Below are 17,245 nucleotides of genomic sequence, written 5' to 3' on the forward strand. Positions count from 1 at the left end.
AGTTTTTCTTCGCATAAAGTAACGGTCATAAATATAAATCCTTTGTCTGAACGAGAAATTAAAATCATAATGTATTAAAATTATCATGTTGTTTGATATTTTCTAAACGGATCAACTAATCACAAATCTGTAGACATAAAATAAAAACTGGAAGTTAATCTATATTGTAGCTTCATATATGCTCTACAGTAGAACCTCTATAAATTAATACTCGATAAATTAATATCTTTTATAAATTAATAAATTTCTCCGGTCTCAAGTTGGGACTAGTGTAAATTTGGACACTATTCGATAATATAATAAAATAATATTTTTTAAAAAAATCCTTTGTAAATATATGGTCCCATTAATAATATAAATTAATAATTATATAGAATTATCTAAATATATGTATATATCGACACATTAATTTTTATTAGAGTTTATTTTTGATATTTTACTTTATATAAATCTTTGAGTGCTATCGTCAAAACATGATAATTGTTATTTTCATTATAATTCATTTTATAAAAATATTAGTTATAACTATTAAATCTTATTTTTAATGTTTTTTTACCAAATTAGGAAAGTCTCTCTATAAATTAATAATTATTAATTTATAGTAGAACCATCAAAATTTGATAATTTGGGAGAAATTTAAAGAAGTTCATAATTAATGAAGTTGGTAGGATACCTAAAAAGCAATGCAAAATTAAATTGAAAATATTTTGTTTCCTAACTGGTCATCCTCAATTTACCCAACCACTCTTCTGACTAACTTCGCTTGCCTTCTTTATTTCGCAATTCAATAATACACTCTCGTCTATATATGCACGTATACAAATATAATTATATACTAGTATATATATATAGAGAGAAAAACAAATTGAGTTTTTTTTTTTTGGCTCACAAAAATAAACGTTACGGGTGAAGATTGGATAGTCTTATTAGACCACAATATACTTAATCAAGTTGATTTCAATCTCATTTCCATTGAACTCGTCATCTCATCATCGATACTAGTACTTTTTAAGTAGTCAGTTGGTACGCCGGTTGAACAAGCAAAATTTATTTTATATTGTATTGGCTCATGTAGTAATCGTTGTACTGAATCAAAGTCAAACGATTTCTTGCCAAGTTTAAACATACATACGTGGATTAGTTACAAACCACAATACTGATTACTGAATCAAAGTCAAATTATTTTCTTACCAAGTTAAGCCGTGTGACGTGTCACTTCATTCAAAAATATAGGCATTAACTGCATTGATATTTGTTAGTATATCTTTTTCCTTTTTTTGTTTTTGTTTTTTTTTTAAAATAGCTAGGGTTTAGGAATGACGAACTGTTTCTGTTGTGTCTTATTAAAAGCCCATCTTCTTCTCCGCCACTCATCATTCCCTCATCATAACACCATCATCACCATATTCACCCACTCCTCTCTCTCTCTCTCTCTATCTCCCCTCCCTCCTTTTCAACAACAAAATGTGAATCTGCTAATATCATCATGAGATTAAGCTCTTTCGGTTGAGGGGAATGTTGTCTGGATCGAGGATATTATATATACAGACACACGTATATGATATATACATGTATGTTAATGATACAAGTGATCATATATATATGTATAGAGAGTATCCTCGGACCAGGCTTCATCCCCCCCAACATGTTATTGCCTCTGATCAGTGATCGACAGATCATATGATTCATATTGTTACCTTTTTCGTTAGATTGCTTGCGGTAATCTCAATATCAATTAATTTGTATGATCTTAATTTTAAATTCGCAAATGCTTTGATTTATTTATGCATGGTTTCGTAAGAATAGATTTACACATTCGCCGATCCGTTTATGTGTTTTTTAACCTTTTGTTTCGTAGATATATATATATATATATATATATATATATATAGATGATGTATATCTGTATTTTGAAAGTAACGAAACCTTCTTATAAGATATTTGAGATGAATATTTCGAGGGATTGAAGAATACGCTCTCAAAGATCTAAATTGATCGCTGGTTTTACACAATTATTTTTTTTGAAGGATTTATGAAATCCCTTTTTTTTTGTATTCATGATCGAATAAATTATGTAGTGAAATTTCGAGAGATCTTATAGGCTGTATCAATTGATTTTTCTCACAGTTTCTTAATTTTTGTTTGTAATTCGAATATAAATAAATATGCATTCATCTTCTCCTTTTAATTAACTTAATGAAAAGGAAGGATGAACATTTCTTTAATTATATATGTTGTGGTATTTACAGCCATTCTGAACAGAAATGATAGACAGACCACCAAGATAAATCTACTTTTTGACTAGGATTATGGAGTAGGGATTATAATTGATGGGACGTATTATTTTTTTTGGATTCAGTTTGTGCTTTATAAAAGTTTTGATGTTTTTCTTTTGGCCAGCAGTTAGTTGTTTTTAAATTTATAATTTGTATAACAATCGAAACCGAAAAAGATGATGTTATAATCACCTATATATTCAAATTCGTGAGATCTCTATCCATTAAAGTCAAATGACATGAAAACAAAAAATTTAAAAAATAAATAAATAAATATAGTCAAATGACATGATTTATAAACTAGCTTTCATACAGTTTTGTAAATTTGATATTAGAAAAAAAAAAGAACAAAAAATTCTTACTTAATAATATATAAATTTTTCAAATGTATTATTTTTAAGATTTGAAAAAAAAAAAAAATTAATGTGGGATGGAAATCGACCTGACCAATAGGATGGAATTTATATAGAATGGTCATTGTGAGACAACTTTTTTCATGGGCTTATCAATTTTTGATGGACTGTAAATCTTTTTTTGAGCTTTGAGACTGCTGCGATCGTGTTAGACCCTACAAGAAAACATCGGCATGAATAGATGATTTTAACAAACAATTTGTCTGCGAAAGATATAGGTGGAGTGGGAGACTACGGATTCTATACCAAAATCATACAAATTGTGACACTTTCATCAACTTGAAGTAAGAAAAAAAAAGGATGGATTTTTTCAACGAACCAATCACATACATTTTCTTATTATACAATCAAAAGTTCAAATCCATTAATTTTTTTTTTTTTTTTTTGTTCAAAATCCATTAATTGTTATTGTCAGGTTAATTTGACGGAGACACGGAGTCAATAACCCAATGTTGACCATCGGTTTTGACCTTTAACCGGTTAATCTCTGCGAACAAATTCACAGCTCTCCGAACTCCTCTATTATCCGCCGCCGTGAAATAATCGTGACCAAATATAACTCCGCCGGGTCGTAGTATCCGAACCGCCCGGTTTATATCTGCCCAAGCCGAATTGAAATCGTGACCTGCGTCTATCTCCACTAGATCCGCCGTCACTCCCCACTCACACATCTTCTCCAAAGCAGAACCGGTCGAGAAAGGAACCGGCAATATCGAACCGGCAAACTCCGAGCTAACCACGTTTTGCATAAACTGGTACATAAGCAAAACGTCACCGTTTACCAACGCCACGTCTTTGAACCGGTCTCGAAACCCTGGCCAGCCACGGAAGTCGTCGACGCAGAGTATCTGAGTCTCCTCGAGCCCAAGGCGGCGCGTGAGATTCGCCATGTGTATCGCCGACGCGCCGAGGAAGCTCCCGATTTCGACGATCGTCCTAGGTTTGACTCGGCGGATCAGATTCTCGAACACGGCTCCGTACGATCCCCAGCCTTTGATTCTTTTTCGCCGGAGGAGTTTAGCTGCGTGCGGTGGCGGGAATTCAGAGTACGGTGAAGTTCCGTTAAAGATCCGGTCTATCACCGTACGGCGAATCAGTTCCGGCGGAACAGGATCGCCGCATCGAGTAGTTACTCGGAAGTTGTCGATTGAACAATCTTGAGGTTTTGTCGTATTTACGGTTCTCACTTCCGCCGTAGAAGGTGGTGGCTGCTGCGGCGGCGGCTGACGGTTGTAGTAGGCGGAGAAATAACCAAAAGCGTATGATAGCAATATGAAGATAACGTACGCAGTCTTTGTTTTCAAGAACTGGAGACCATCGCGTTTGTGAGGAAGAAGACGACGATCATCCTTCATGATCATGTTTTGGTGAGAAAGAACGAAGTAAAAAAAAGGATTAAGAATGATTTAATAATAGTGTTTGTAATTAACTTTATAGAATACGAAATTTGGGAATTAATTATTATTATTTTGGCGGGTCTGTTTGTTAAGACGTTTAAATACAATCGGATAAGCGATTGCTTAGGTCGTGTGATCGAGTATAATTTATTAATTTTAGTATTTGACTTTACGTGTCTAGAAAGTCACATGTGATGTAGTCAATTACAATCAATATGTTTAGCTTTTTATTCTTGACCTAGTTAATTTTGTATTTCAGGGGGTTTTATGAGTTTTAGAAAGCTGTAAACAAACTTATCACACTCCCCTAGACTTATTTAATAAATGAAACTGCTCATGTTTAAGTCATTTTTCCCAAAATTACAAATCTCTAACTCTTTTAGTGTATTTTTACGAAATCATAAGGTATTATCGAAACCACGACCTGCAACTGAAATTAATCAATTATGTAAGTAACAATCATGTTGCACAGGTCATTTGCAGCACTATAGAAAATGAAAATTTCGAAAATCAAACTGGTGTTTTTAAACTTTTTTAAAAGAAGAAAAAAAAATAAATAAATAAATAAACTGGTGTGTATGCATGTGGCATACGGCGAGATCGTCTAATCTTATGTGTCATATGACTCATATGTGCCCGTTTCGGTCTTTTCCATGAGCAAGCGATAACGAGCTGTGCCTATTTTAGTAATTACCAAGAAGTTTGTCTTTTGTCCATTTAATGGAAATTTCTTTTTAAAGATAAGGACGAAAGAGTTGAAGGATCAATTTCCACCGTCAAATTCTTCTCCAACTCCAGTCAAGTGTTTAAGCTTCAGTGTCTCTCAATCAGCAAAGGTAATTTCTGAATTCTGATGCAACTAGAATGATTCTACCACAAACCTTTGCCCTTTTCTTTTTTTTAATAGAAGCTCTGGAATATAGCTGAGTAAAAAAAAACTTCGGTTCCCTAAAATAGCTGAGTTTTCTCTGGCGACCTGTTGTTAATTAAGCGAATATGTGGTTTTTGGTCTTTATAATTGAATCATTACATATCTTTGTCTTGTGTGTGGGTTACATATATGTGGAGTGTTGAGTTTGGAAGAATGGTTGTGACTTGTGACAATAATCACTTTCAGGTTTAGAAGAAAAATGGCAACATCATCAGGAGGTAAAGCCAAGTACGTAATCGGTGCTATTATCGGCTCTTTCGGAATCTCATACATCTTTGACAAAGTTATCTCTGATAATAAGATCTTTGGAGGTATGTTTTGCTCAATATTTCATTTTTTTCCTTTTTGTGTGTTTCAACTTAGGGACAATCTTATCTTAATGGTGGTGAAATCCTCAGGGACTACTCCAGGAACTGTCTCTAACAAAGAATGGTGGGCAGCCACGGATGAGAAGTTCCAAGCATGGCCTAGAACCGCTGGTCCTCCCGTCGTTATGAATCCCATCAGCCGTCAGAATTTCATCGTCAAGTCGCGTCCCGAATGAGAGACAAAAGTTCAATGCTTTCATTTTCAGAATAAGATGAATGACAGATGTTTCTAAACCAATCCGAAGCTTGTTGTACTATTAGATTGTTTAACAATACATTACAACATGGTTTGCGGAACTATTCCACAGTCTATCTTCTGTTAAAACTCAAATAAGCTATTGCAAAACCCTTACGAGGAGATTCAGAAGTCCTAAATATCAACAAAACAAAGCTTTCTTTTGGATCCTTTCACTTGCCATCATCTTTTCCTTGTCCATCTGCTCCATCTTGCTTGCCACCTCTAAGCCCCACTGTAGTAGAAAAAATAAATGAACACAACTTATCATCCAAGGATATATAAGTCGCAATTAATGAGCTAAGTATTGACTTAATGCAAAGACTTGTTACCGCTTCCTCCAAGACTGGTCTCTGGTTGTTGCATCGCATGCTGCATCCCGTTGTTGTTCATACCCATTGGTCTAATCCCCATGTGTCCCTGCATAGCTTGTTGATGTATCTGATGCTGTTGCGGATCTTGAAGCTGGTGTGGGCTACCAAACTGTAATGGACCTCTTGGAGGGAAAATCCCTGCCGGTGATGCTTGTTGACCCATTCCTGAAGCTTGTGGATGTTGCATGAAGTAGCCAGGTGGTTGCATTCCAGGATGCGGTGTTGTCATCTAACACAGCAATCAAACCCCAAAAGTAAGTAAACCCCAAACGTTCTATTTTGGAATTCGATATATATGTATATATATATATACTGATTTGATTGATCCCAAATGAATTTAATCTATCATAAACAAACCTGAGCAGCCATAGCTGTTGTTGGTGCAGCTCCTGGTGTAGGTGGTGGGGGTTGAGCATCAGCAATTGCAGCAAGATACATCAAGTTCTTCTGGAGAAGAGCTTGGTACCTGAAAATATAGTGGAGAAAAATGATGTCTATAGAATCTCACCATTACAAATATTAATTCTCAGATTCCATAACTGTTTAAAAAGATAGGAGATGGATATAAACTAATTTACACAAAAGGGGAGACTTACTGGGCACATTCTGCAAGTTTTCCGAGATTCTGATTTTCCATGATCGCCATTATCAGCTTCTTGTTCTCATCAAGGTACTGCGTTTAAAGCACATGAAATATAGTAAAGAGAATGACAAGTCAATGATGATGCAGCTTATCATCTAACCACAAAAATATAAAGACATCAAGCCACTTAACTATACAAGAAAGGCAAAACCCACCAATCAATCTCCAAACTTGAAACTCGAATTATAAGTGCCTTGATCCAAATTTTAACAAAACCCATCAAGCATCTAATCTCCTAGTCCTAAAACTGTCTCTAATCAATCAATAAACAGAAACATCAACACAAAGAAGGAGTAAACAAACACAATTGAGAGATTACTAACTGAGTAATAACAAGAGATTCAAAGATAAACACAAATTACTGCCAAATGACTATTATGAGAAGTCAAATCACAAGAACCCATTTGAGTCTCTAACAAAAAAAAGAACAAAGCTTGCTAACAAACACACTAAAAAGCCGAGTGTGAAAACGATAAAAAAAATAAAATAAAAAAAAAAAGGAAAGTGAAGAAAGAAGGAACCTTTTGGATCTGTTCGGTAGTGATGTTGTTAGTAGGAGGAATGGAAGGAACCATCGGAAACATTTGCGGAGACTGCTGCATCTTCCTTCCTTCCTTCTTTCTTCTTTACCCCAACGAAATAACCTAAACCCTAATTCCGTGTTTCCCCCGAAGAAAAAAAGAACCCTTTCGAAGTTTCAAACCAAACGGAGAAATTGGCAAATGGGCAAAAGAAGATTTCAACAAAAAAAAATATTTAAAGAAGATAAAATCCTGCAAATTTAATTACTTGGATTCACCTGGATGTCGACGCACCTCTCTCTCTCACTCTCCGATTTTATCACCCCAAAAAAAATGCCTCCAAAATTTATTATTATCAGAAGAAGGAAACTGATATACCAAACACATATTTGGGCCGTAAGATTATAAGGCCCATGAGCCACCGAAGAAGTTAGGCCTTGCTAATTCTAATATATTACAACAGTCTTGAGACTGACACACCCAGTATCTTCATTACAGAGTCCCTCTCTAACGGAAACACACAGTATCATTCTTTTTTCACTTCTCCCTCTAGAACATTCGTAATTTCAATTCTCACTTTTACCTTTGAGTTTTCTCAAATTTTTCGATCCGGATCTGAAAGCAAAAAAAAAAAAAATGGTGAGAGATATCGAAGATGAGTTCAGAGTCGAGAAGAATCATCCCCAACTTGATGAAGCTAGTCTCGAAGATGAGATCATCATAGTCGAGAAGAATCATCCACAGCTCGACGGAGTTAGTCTCGTTCTCCTCGACAGTCCTTATTCGGTAAGCGCCTCCTTTAGAACCCTAAAATTTTCATTCTAGCTTCAAAAAAATTTTCGAATCCAGCCCTAGATATTAGTCAATTTTGCTCTTAGCTTTGGTTTCCTGTAGAATTCGAGCTCGATTCGGTCTTAATTTCTCTTCCATGAGCCTGATTGGTCTATTTTGTTAACTTCTGTGACTTTGTTTTGTGTGACTTTGCCTCAATGTTGTCTTATACATACTCCGTTGTGTCTGTTCACTCTCAGGTAGGTGAAACTGTTGAAGAAATTGACTCTGTCAGCGAGAACCTCAATGAACATTGTAACGTTTACTGTGATGATGACTTCGAATCTGCTCTAAACATCTTCCCTTATGTTCATGTGCCTCCCAAGAAGCGCAACTTTTGGAATTATGAGTCTTGCAGAAGCTCTGAGCTGTCTACTGTGTCTGTGTGTATAATATGCGATCTTGCAGACGATTATGTAGTGCCTTGTTCTGGGAAGAACTGCCCTCTCTCTGTTCACATGAAATGTGCTGAGCTTGATTGGGATGATCCTGCTGCATCCTCATACTGTCCCTATTGTTGGTTGACATATCAAGCGACTAGTTCCATGGCTGTTGGAGCTGCAAAGGCACATGAACACTCTTCAGCTCACATGTTCGATACTGAGCTGAATAGTGGAGATATAAACGTTCAGCTAGAGGATGGTTCTGATAAAACACTACCAATGCAACTACATGAGAACCTCCATCAGATACGCAAAGTTGTCGAGCAACTTAAGGCTCTAAATCTCCAGTTAGAGGAATCAGCTTATCAGTTCATTGATATGGAGAAATCTTGCGGAGAAGCTTCTGTTATTGTTAATGATCAGTTCGTTGATATGGAGAAAGCTTGCGGAGAAGCTTCTGTTGTTGTTAATGATCAGCCAAAAAGGGTTCTTTGGACAGTTGAAGAAGAAAACATGTTGATGGTAATAAACCACCACTCTACCTCCACTTGTCTTACAATCTACTTTTAGCTTTAAATTCTTAGTATATGTTTTACTTTGGATAGGTGGGAGTGAAGATATATTCAGAAAAAATCAGGAAAAACATGCCATGGAGGAAGATTCTGGAGATGGGAAAAGGTGTATTCCACGTGAATCGTAGCTCATCCGATCTTAAGGACAAGTGGAGAAACATGGTACGTATGTGATTAGTAACTCCTTTCGCTATAGAAGTATTAAATGAGGCATTGATAGCAAACGTTAAGACAATGCTAGTAACCTTTTGAAGTGGTAACATAGTAGCGTAAAGAAACTAGGAGACTTTGATGCATGTATATCTTTTGGTAACAATAGTCCTGCCTTTTAGCAGTCTAGTAAAACTTGTATTGAGATATAGACGACAATGTCGTTTCATATCCCCTTATATTGATATTAAGAGAAGAGAATGTGTCTTCTGTTAGTAGCTGGCCCACTCTGTTTGTGTCTCTCTACAGCTTTTGTGGGAGAATGTGTCTTCTTCAAACAAAACAGGGGAGGCAGACTATGAAGAATTTACAAACAGGTTTCAGAATTTTAAATATGAGAGCTTACGAGTGGCAATCTGTTGTTGTTTTTGCCTCAGTTCATCCTTGTGGCATTCTACAAACCCTGTCACCATTTCTTAGAATCTTTTGAATCTCTTCCCTACTCGTAGCAATCAAATTCAGCAGGCAACATAACAACTTCAAACTGAACAAATACTCTCTTTCTTTATAGACTTGTAGTTCTACAGAGCAAAGGCAGTATCAAAATTACAACTGATTGATGTATTGACTAAATTTAACTTTTGTCCAAAAAAAAACAAAAAGACTAAATTTAACATGATTATCACTAAGTACAATGCCTTTCTTAAAATTCTTCCTAATAAAGTCAACAAAGATAACATCTGTTACATTGTAGAGTCTTAATAAATATAACTTGTAAGATAACTTGTGGTACCAAATGTTTTCGCAAATAAAGGTGGAAAATTTATGAACTTAAACCATAAAACCACGCAAATATAGTCTACCTTTTTATACGGAGTCGGTTAATTAATATTAGATCATATTAATACCAAATAATTGACAAAAAAAAAAAACTCAAAATATTTATATTATGACCGAGATTTGGGTCAGGTGGAGATTGACTTGGTCATCATCGTCGTCGCAGAGATCGGAGATCAAAACGGCGAGAGAGAGAAACGCGGGAGTGATGAATAAGATGAGTCCAAGAGGAACCATCCAAAGATGAGAATTCGTGGGATGGTATTTGTAAAGCCAATAGCTTAGAAACAATCCTCCACATATATTCACAATCATCAAATATAAGAACACCATTGAAGACGTTCTCTTCCTCTCCTTCTTCATCTTCGTCTTCATATTCGTATTCCTGTCGCTTTCGTGGCTCATTAGCAAGACTGCTAGAGAATCGAAACAAGTAGTAGTTATGATTCAATTTCAGGCTTTTTATTACTTTCTTTGCTGGGAAATTAGGCGAAGTGAAAGAAAAGAGATTGTAGATTTAATATTATCTTTTGAGTGTGAGTAACTCTATATATATATGCAGTCCGGTTTCTATTCATGCAGGTTGGTTAGAAAATATAATTTCATGATTAGACCCGGTTTAATTTGGTATGTATCGGTTTTCTAGCGAAGTATACTTATATGAAATATTTTCTAATTTTTAGAGGACTAATAAGTTTCGTATAGAGGTATTCTATAGTAGTACTCTAAAATTATCATTTCTGTTACGAGGCGAAAAGAAACGTGGGGAAGGGATTAGGCAAGGCAACAACGGTGCCGTGTGGTGCGAAGCAGAGTTACGTATCTGTACAAATTCACGATAGGAATCTTAAAGACATTATATGCTTGTATCAAAATTATTGACATATATAAAGATAAATAAGAAACACAATCTGACCCGACTCTACTATATACGTATGAATATATCTAACTTCGTTACTCATACGGCAAATAATGAACCCTGAAAGCAAACTATGTGAGGAAACAATTAGGTCCCTTGACCATTTTTGTAACTTTGATTAACATTTTTCAACGAATGAAAGTGGAAGCATAAAGAAGAATTATTGTCTTGATAAGAAAAATATCGAAATTATCATCATATGTATATGAATATAGAAATTTCATACAAATGCTTTTAGTATCAAATTCGATCATATTTGTCTTGACAAATTTAGTTGCAAAAATAATACAATGTTATTTTTGTTAGGCCCTAAAGAGGTTAACAATGTTAATGGGCCATTTAAGCCTTAATGGGCTATACATTAATAATACTATTGTCTTATCTGAATCGATACATGTAGGACCCGGGTGGATGCGCTCAGTCTAGTGGAGCTAGAAACGGATCCAAACCGGAACAGTAATTAGAAAATCAAACAAAATAAAATCTAAAAAAAGAAAGCAAACAAAATCTGGAATGAAGAAGTTCAAGTTGATAACATAATGAAATTGCTATCATATGATGGTGACGTGATATTATTGTACTCCAACTTAAAAGAAAAATATTTAAAACAGGCTCAATTATTGAATCGAGTGGTTCAGTTTGCATTATTGCATTTTTTTTTCTTTTTCTTTTTCTTTTGTTCGTAACAATAATATTTCAAAAAATTATTAGTAGTTATGCAATAACTCATACTGTCTGCCACATTTTTATTTTCTGCGTGTTTTGGCTGTATTCTATAATTTATCAAGACATTATAAAGTATACTATATGAAAGAAAATAAGAGACATAAACAAAACAAAAAAAAAAAAAAAAAAAAAGGAAAGAAGAAAAATAAAAACATTATCACATTCTGACTGTGTCATCTGAGTTTATCAGGAAGGATATGTGATGTGGTGGGGTTCACACAAGATTACCTTTACTCACATGGAAAGTTCAACTATTTCAATTATCTTTATTTGTCTCTTTATAATCAAAGTCTAGAACCGTTACATATTTATATATTGACAAACCAAACAATTAGGGGAGATAATCATATAGATAGTTTCCAACTTCAAACATTAAACTTTGAGCATGAGTAGAGAAGAACGGAATGAAACACCGAAATATATATACACACATACTGTAATTAGGATCGAGGACATCAAAAATCACATTGCTAAAATTAAAAGAAAACACAAGATTGGGGTTTCTATATATATTTTTACCAGTTACCACACACAACACAGAGACACACAAAATATGTGGAATTTAAATGAATGGATAGGAGAATGAACGTACATTTATAATAAGTACGATTCAACATACACACGGGATGGACGCGGAGCATGAAAATAATATAAAAGGGGGTACACGTGGCGAGAAGAAGCGCGTGAATCACAGACGCTCCTATTAAATCTCTGGCTCGTCCACTTCCTCTCGTTCGCCTTACATTCAGCCACTAGAAGAAGAGATTGAGAGAGAGAGAGAGAGATCACATTTTTTTTTTCTGAAATTTTGATTCTTTCATCGGATTCTTTTTTTTTTTGTGTGGTTTTTGTTCGGCGGTGATTACATAATGAGCGGGAGCAGAAGGAAGGCGAAGGCGCCGGCTACTAGGACGCGAGTTGGCAACTATGAGATGGGTCGAACTCTTGGAGAAGGAAGCTTCGCTAAGGTCAAATACGCCAAGAACACCGTCACGGGCGATTTAGCTGCTATCAAAATCCTCGACCGAGATAAGGTCTTCCGTCACAAAATGGTCGAACAGGTTCGTTCGTGTTATAGTGTGTTGCTTGAATACGTAACGAAATTCACGTACGGTTTTTAAAAAAAAAATAAATATAATTAAAGAACAGTTTAGTTTCGTGATTAGGGACCTAAATGTCCTAGGTAGGTGTATTAGTACAGTATTAGGTTGATTAATGATTGACTAGAGTTTTAAAAAAAATAATAATACTTTAAGAATTTCAAATTTATATGACTGTTGTGTATATATATATATACACGGATTTGAAGATTTTTGGAAATCTATGTCATACATCACATCTAGCTAGGACATGGATTTTTTTTTTTTGTTTTTTTTGTTTAAGTAGACTAGATTTTGTTTTGGAATTGGCTCGAATTTGAAGAAGATTTAGATTTTGTTATGAGCAAGATCTTGAAGAATTTAACTAGAGCGTGATGGAAGTTTCCTTTTGTTGTTGTTGTTGTTGTTGTTGTGCAGCTTAAAAGAGAAATATCGACGATGAAACTTATTAAACATCCAAATGTTGTTGAAATCATTGAGGTATTGAAGAAGCTTTTCACTTCTTTTTTTAGTTATTCCTTAAATGCTAATATTAGTTTTGAATCTTAAGACGACACACACCTCTATGTTCTGTCTGTGTGGATATAGGTTATGGCTAGCAAAACGAAGATCTATATCGTTCTTGAGCTTGTCAATGGAGGTGAACTATTTGATAAAATCGTAAGACACCAAACAAACACTGTTCTTTGAATATTTTTGTAACAAAATTGACAGTTCTAGTAAGATGTCCCTGTATATATAAGATCAGTTCTAATGACTACTTTATTTTAGTTATCTTCACAAATATATAGGGTCAAGATGTTGTCTGTTTATTCATCTCTTCTCTACTAATGTTATTCTTGGATTTGTATCATATATAGGCGCAACAAGGAAGACTTAAGGAGGATGAAGCTCGGAGATACTTTCAGCAGCTTGTCAATGCTGTGGATTACTGCCACAGTCGAGGGGTCTACCACAGAGATCTCAAGGTCTTTATTTTTTTGTTTCTTCTGTACCTTCTTCTTCTTTCCTGCGTTATGATATTCATCCTATTCAAGATTCATATGCTATGTGATATGTTGCTTGCTGCAGCCTGAGAATCTGATCCTTGATGCAAATGGGGTTCTAAAAGTCTCTGATTTTGGGTTAAGCGCGTTCTCACGGCAAGTTCGGGTACTGTACTTTGATTTTTTCAAGTGGACATCATTGAAACTTGGCAATTAATTTCTACGGAAATAACCTCCTAGATATCAGTTTGAATCAAGTGTTCTAATCATTATTCTTTTTGAATGCAGGAAGATGGTTTGCTTCATACAGCTTGTGGAACACCTAACTACGTTGCTCCTGAGGTATATTACTTACTTTCAGAACTAGAAAAAGCAAAGCATATAAACTGTTCTGTAGATGCTCAAATATAGAATCATATACATATAGGCTTTATTTCTATCAAGTTATAAGTGTATGATCAGATATAAGACTCTAATTTCTAGGGCATTTTTGTTGGATTTGTGGGCAGGTTTTGTCGGACAAAGGCTATGATGGAGCAGCAGCAGATATCTGGTCTTGTGGTGTAATTCTATATGTGCTCATGGCTGGTTACTTGCCTTTTGATGAGCCTAATCTCATGACATTATACAAACGTGTAAATTTTCTCTTCCTCTGCTTCTTCTTACTTACTTTTCCTCACTACTTTTTTAATCTCATCTTCCGTGTACTTCAGATATGCAAGGCTGAGTTTAGCTGCCCACCATGGTTCTCTCCAGGTGCCAAGAGAGTCATTAAGCGTATTCTCGAACCCAGCCCTGTAACCGTAAGCGCCTCTTACATGAATGCATAGATAGTTGTGAATTTGTGACTTGAGATGCTGTCAACTTTAAGATCAAATGGTCTTAATTGTGCAAGAGCTTAACAATACTTTGTTTTTTCTTTGTTTATATATTGCAGAGAATAAGTATTGCAGAGTTACTAGAAGATGAATGGTTCAAACAAGGATACAAACCGCCATCATTTGATCAAGATGATGAGGACATAACCATAGATGATGTTGACGCTGCTTTCAGTAACTCCAAGGTTAAAAAGAAAAAACAACTGCCATTTTCCCAATATTCTCTGTAGTTCATTTAAAGTAAAGTAACTTAGATTACTCTGTTGTTCTGCTACTATAGGATTGTCTTGTGACAGAGAAGAAGGAGAAACCGGTATCCATGAACGCTTTTGAACTTATCTCTAGCTCAAGAGAGTTTAGTCTTGAAAACTTGTTTGATAAGCAAGCCGTACGAACTCTTTTTCTACTTACTATATGTTTCGATTGTCTAATATTATAAGCAATATATGGGGTAGTCTAACTAAAGCTGTTCTTTTTTTTGTTGTTGTTGCAGCAACTTGTGAAGAAAGAGACACGGTTTACGTCCCAACGATCTGCGAGTGAGATAATGTCGAAAATGGAAGAAACAGCAAAGCCATTAGGCTTCAATGTCCGTAAAGACAACTACAAGGTTTTGTTCGTCTTCTTGATTTTGTCTGTGTCAATTTATGTCGTTTGTGGCTCCAACGTTATAAAACATTGTTTGATAAAATCGCAGATAAAAATGAAAGGAGACAAAAGTGGTCGTAAAGGTCAGCTCTCCGTAGCTACAGAGGTAAGAAAAAAGATAGGTTTTGGTGATAACAACACTCCGGTTTAGTTCGGTTTTTGGGTTTTGGTGAATAATGTTATATATCTAATTGTTTTGGTTTGGCGATCGGTTTACTAGGTGTTTGAAGTTGCACCATCGTTGCATGTGGTAGAGCTTAGGAAAACCGGCGGCGATACCCTCGAGTTTCACAAGGTAATAATAATGTTTCAGTTCAATCTTTATCCGGTTCAGATCCGGTTAACATCTCGAATAATTGGTTTATGTTTGAAATTATGTTTTGCAGTTCTACAAAAACTTCTCATCTGGATTAAAGGATGTAGTCTGGAATACTGATGCAGCCTCTGAAGAACATAAGCAATAAGATATAATAACAAGTTATCAATTCAGATTTTTTAAAAAATTAAAGTTGAACTTGTATAATGAATAGTAAAATCTGGAGTTGGCAAATTTGGAATATATTGCTAACAAAAAGCCAGACTTAATAGAAGTGGGCTTATATGGAGGTATATTATATATACTATATCCATAGGTTAGCCTTAGCCATATGCGATCTTCCTCAAAACTCGGTTTTGGCTTACTTTTATGTTTGACTCATCAAACGTCCAAGTCAAACAGTTAAATTAGTCAAACGTCCAATAAATGAAAGGGATCGTTTGCGCTAATCGAGTATAGTTGAAACAATATTGTCACTTTATGGTTACGGTTTTGTCAAGTGGCAACGATTCACACTTCACAATGACACAATACCGATATGGAATACAATGATAACATAATTAAGACAGGCAAGAAAATAAATTAACTGGAAAATAACGTACAAAGTGTGAATCTAGATTGTTTTTTGAATAATGGATTGGTTAAGAAACTGCAATTCCAAAAGATAATTTTTATGTTTTATAGATATATATTACACACACAACAAAAAATGTTGTATATAGCCAATGATAAGACTATAAATTGTCCATGTCAATGATAAAACTTGGAAATAAATTGTGGCGGATAATAGACCTTAAAATTTGTCGCTACTTTGTTGCTAAATCCATAAATTTTTCAAAACAGATGACTATGATTTGGCAACAGAAACATGTGTAACAGATAAATTGGTTGCGTATTAGCAATTTAGCACAATATATAAATCTATAATAGTCGATATAAAAAGAAAATCAGTAAACATTTTGTCGATCGTCGTGTTGTAATAGATTAGTACTGTGATTCAATATTATCCATTTAAATGGTTTTCAAACAAACACTGTATCATCTACTTTAATCGTTAAAAATAAATATATTTACTTAAACTTTTAATTTAAGGAGTAATTCATTTTTTATAGGAGTTAAGCCTACACATCTGGTATCATTCAGCGTACTTAGTACTACAGTACTATGCATATGATATTACACGGCCAAAATAAACCTTTTTATCGATATAGTTTTAAGTAGACTAATCGTTTATTTATGTTGCAACCATTAAAATTATTAGTCCTTTTTATATTATTGTATAGTTGTGAAAATATGTGTACATACATTCATACATTGATGACGGGCTGGTTTCTAGTTAGTTGGTATTAAGCCGACCAACATTAATTGTTGGTTTATGTCCACACATGGGCACCCGTCCACCATTCAATATCATCATTACCCCATTTTTTTTTTTTTACAAATTAATACTTAGATTTCATCTGTTTATTAATTAGTTCTCCACTGTTTACATATGGTCATTTTACTGTACATGCATACACCTAAACCTAAAAATATGTATTATTAGCATATGATAATGACCTGGATCGTTCTTATATTGAAGTTGGAGAGTTGGTACGTACTGTCGAAACATGTGTTTCGTGTATCACGATTAATCGAAACGATGTCGTTGGATGTTGTATTTTTCTCTGTAATTTCCTAATATGTATCGAGTTACTGTCTTATTTTTCTTTGTGATAATCGCTAGCTTGGAACATTCTTT

The 17,245-nt window shown here is 34.7% G+C and overlaps 5 protein-coding genes across 9 annotated transcripts; 3 read left to right on the forward strand and 2 right to left on the reverse strand.

Annotated features, from left to right (window-relative positions):
• Positions 1–2,968: 2,968 nt before the first annotated feature.
• On the reverse strand, positions 2,969–4,345 carry LOC104759347 (uncharacterized). The gene has a single exon (XM_010482292.3). It carries the CDS (start codon positions 4,048–4,050, stop codon positions 3,106–3,108), a length of 945 nt encoding a protein of 314 aa, XP_010480594.2. The 5' UTR covers positions 4,051–4,345; the 3' UTR covers positions 2,969–3,105.
• A 334-nt stretch (positions 4,346–4,679) lies between these two features.
• On the forward strand, positions 4,680–5,685 carry LOC104759364 (uncharacterized). The gene is made up of 3 exons (XM_010482306.3): positions 4,680–4,922; positions 5,204–5,328; positions 5,416–5,685. The coding sequence occupies exons 2-3, from the start codon at positions 5,217–5,219 to the stop codon at positions 5,559–5,561; spliced, it is 258 nt and encodes an 85-aa protein (XP_010480608.1). The 5' UTR covers positions 4,680–4,922; positions 5,204–5,216; the 3' UTR covers positions 5,562–5,685.
• Positions 5,612–7,551, reverse strand: LOC104759391 (GRF1-interacting factor 2). 4 transcript variants are annotated; one of them, XM_019242658.2, is made up of 6 exons: positions 7,427–7,551; positions 7,159–7,288; positions 6,591–6,667; positions 6,352–6,460; positions 5,953–6,223; positions 5,612–5,855 (listed from the first exon to the last, which is right to left on the reverse strand). In XM_019242658.2, the coding sequence occupies exons 2-6, from the start codon at positions 7,237–7,239 to the stop codon at positions 5,794–5,796; spliced, it is 600 nt and encodes a 199-aa protein (XP_019098203.1). In that variant the 5' UTR covers positions 7,240–7,288; positions 7,427–7,551; the 3' UTR covers positions 5,612–5,793. The 4 variants fall into 4 exon arrangements, with proteins under 4 accessions (XP_019098203.1, XP_087363676.1, XP_087363678.1 ...); XM_087507550.1 differs by having other exon boundaries at positions 7,159–7,323; positions 7,427–7,544; XM_087507552.1 differs by having other exon boundaries at positions 7,437–7,506.
• An 87-nt stretch (positions 7,552–7,638) lies between these two features.
• Positions 7,639–10,456, forward strand: LOC104759374 (uncharacterized). 2 transcript variants are annotated; one of them, XM_010482313.2, is made up of 4 exons: positions 7,639–7,944; positions 8,190–8,894; positions 8,978–9,106; positions 9,404–9,647. In XM_010482313.2, the coding sequence occupies exons 1-4, from the start codon at positions 7,795–7,797 to the stop codon at positions 9,572–9,574; spliced, it is 1,155 nt and encodes a 384-aa protein (XP_010480615.1). In that variant the 5' UTR covers positions 7,639–7,794; the 3' UTR covers positions 9,575–9,647. The 2 variants fall into 2 exon arrangements, with proteins under 2 accessions (XP_010480615.1, XP_087363675.1); XM_087507549.1 differs by lacking the exon at positions 9,404–9,647 and adding an exon at positions 10,098–10,456 and having other exon boundaries at positions 7,641–7,944.
• Positions 10,457–11,910: 1,454 nt separating this feature from the next.
• Positions 11,911–15,953, forward strand: LOC104759395 (CBL-interacting serine/threonine-protein kinase 9). The gene is made up of 14 exons (XM_010482331.3): positions 11,911–12,637; positions 13,094–13,156; positions 13,265–13,336; positions 13,537–13,644; positions 13,748–13,828; positions 13,951–14,004; positions 14,172–14,297; positions 14,376–14,465; positions 14,600–14,725; positions 14,821–14,928; positions 15,034–15,150; positions 15,238–15,294; positions 15,409–15,483; positions 15,575–15,953. The coding sequence occupies exons 1-14, from the start codon at positions 12,446–12,448 to the stop codon at positions 15,650–15,652; spliced, it is 1,347 nt and encodes a 448-aa protein (XP_010480633.1). The 5' UTR covers positions 11,911–12,445; the 3' UTR covers positions 15,653–15,953.
• Positions 15,954–17,245: the final 1,292 nt, after the last annotated feature.

This window comes from Camelina sativa, chromosome 3 (genome assembly GCF_030686135.1).
Source record: "Camelina sativa cultivar CO46 ecotype springtype chromosome 3, ASM3068613v1".
Lineage (NCBI taxonomy): Eukaryota > Viridiplantae > Streptophyta > Magnoliopsida > Brassicales > Brassicaceae > Camelina > Camelina sativa.

What these genes read in the sequence shown, in the direction of transcription:
- LOC104759391 (XM_019242658.2), bottom strand. Translation starts at nt 7,239, where the DNA reads ATGCAGCAGTCTCCGCAAATGTTTCCGATGGTTCCTTCCATTCCTCCT. An exon ending in CTACCGAACAGATCCAAAAG is followed by an intron (nt 6,668 to 7,158) that starts GTTCCTTCTTTC and finishes CTTTAAACGCAG; the next exon opens with TACCTTGATGAGAACAAGAA. An exon ending in GACCAGTCTTGGAGGAAGCG is followed by an intron (nt 5,856 to 5,952) that starts GTAACAAGTCTT and finishes TTTCTACTACAG; the next exon opens with TGGGGCTTAGAGGTGGCAAG.
- LOC104759347 (XM_010482292.3), bottom strand. Translation starts at nt 4,050, where the DNA reads ATGATCATGAAGGATGATCGTCGTCTTCTTCCTCACAAACGCGATGGT.
- LOC104759395 (XM_010482331.3), top strand. Translation starts at nt 12,446, where the DNA reads ATGAGCGGGAGCAGAAGGAAGGCGAAGGCGCCGGCTACTAGGACGCGA. An exon ending in TCATGACATTATACAAACGT is followed by an intron (nt 14,298 to 14,375) that starts GTAAATTTTCTC and finishes CGTGTACTTCAG; the next exon opens with ATATGCAAGGCTGAGTTTAG. An exon ending in CTGCTTTCAGTAACTCCAAG is followed by an intron (nt 14,726 to 14,820) that starts GTTAAAAAGAAA and finishes CTGCTACTATAG; the next exon opens with GATTGTCTTGTGACAGAGAA.
- LOC104759364 (XM_010482306.3), top strand. Translation starts at nt 5,217, where the DNA reads ATGGCAACATCATCAGGAGGTAAAGCCAAGTACGTAATCGGTGCTATT. An exon ending in TGATAATAAGATCTTTGGAG is followed by an intron (nt 5,329 to 5,415) that starts GTATGTTTTGCT and finishes TGAAATCCTCAG; the next exon opens with GGACTACTCCAGGAACTGTC.
- LOC104759374 (XM_010482313.2), top strand. Translation starts at nt 7,795, where the DNA reads ATGGTGAGAGATATCGAAGATGAGTTCAGAGTCGAGAAGAATCATCCC. An exon ending in TCCTCGACAGTCCTTATTCG is followed by an intron (nt 7,945 to 8,189) that starts GTAAGCGCCTCC and finishes GTTCACTCTCAG; the next exon opens with GTAGGTGAAACTGTTGAAGA. An exon ending in AAGAAGAAAACATGTTGATG is followed by an intron (nt 8,895 to 8,977) that starts GTAATAAACCAC and finishes TACTTTGGATAG; the next exon opens with GTGGGAGTGAAGATATATTC.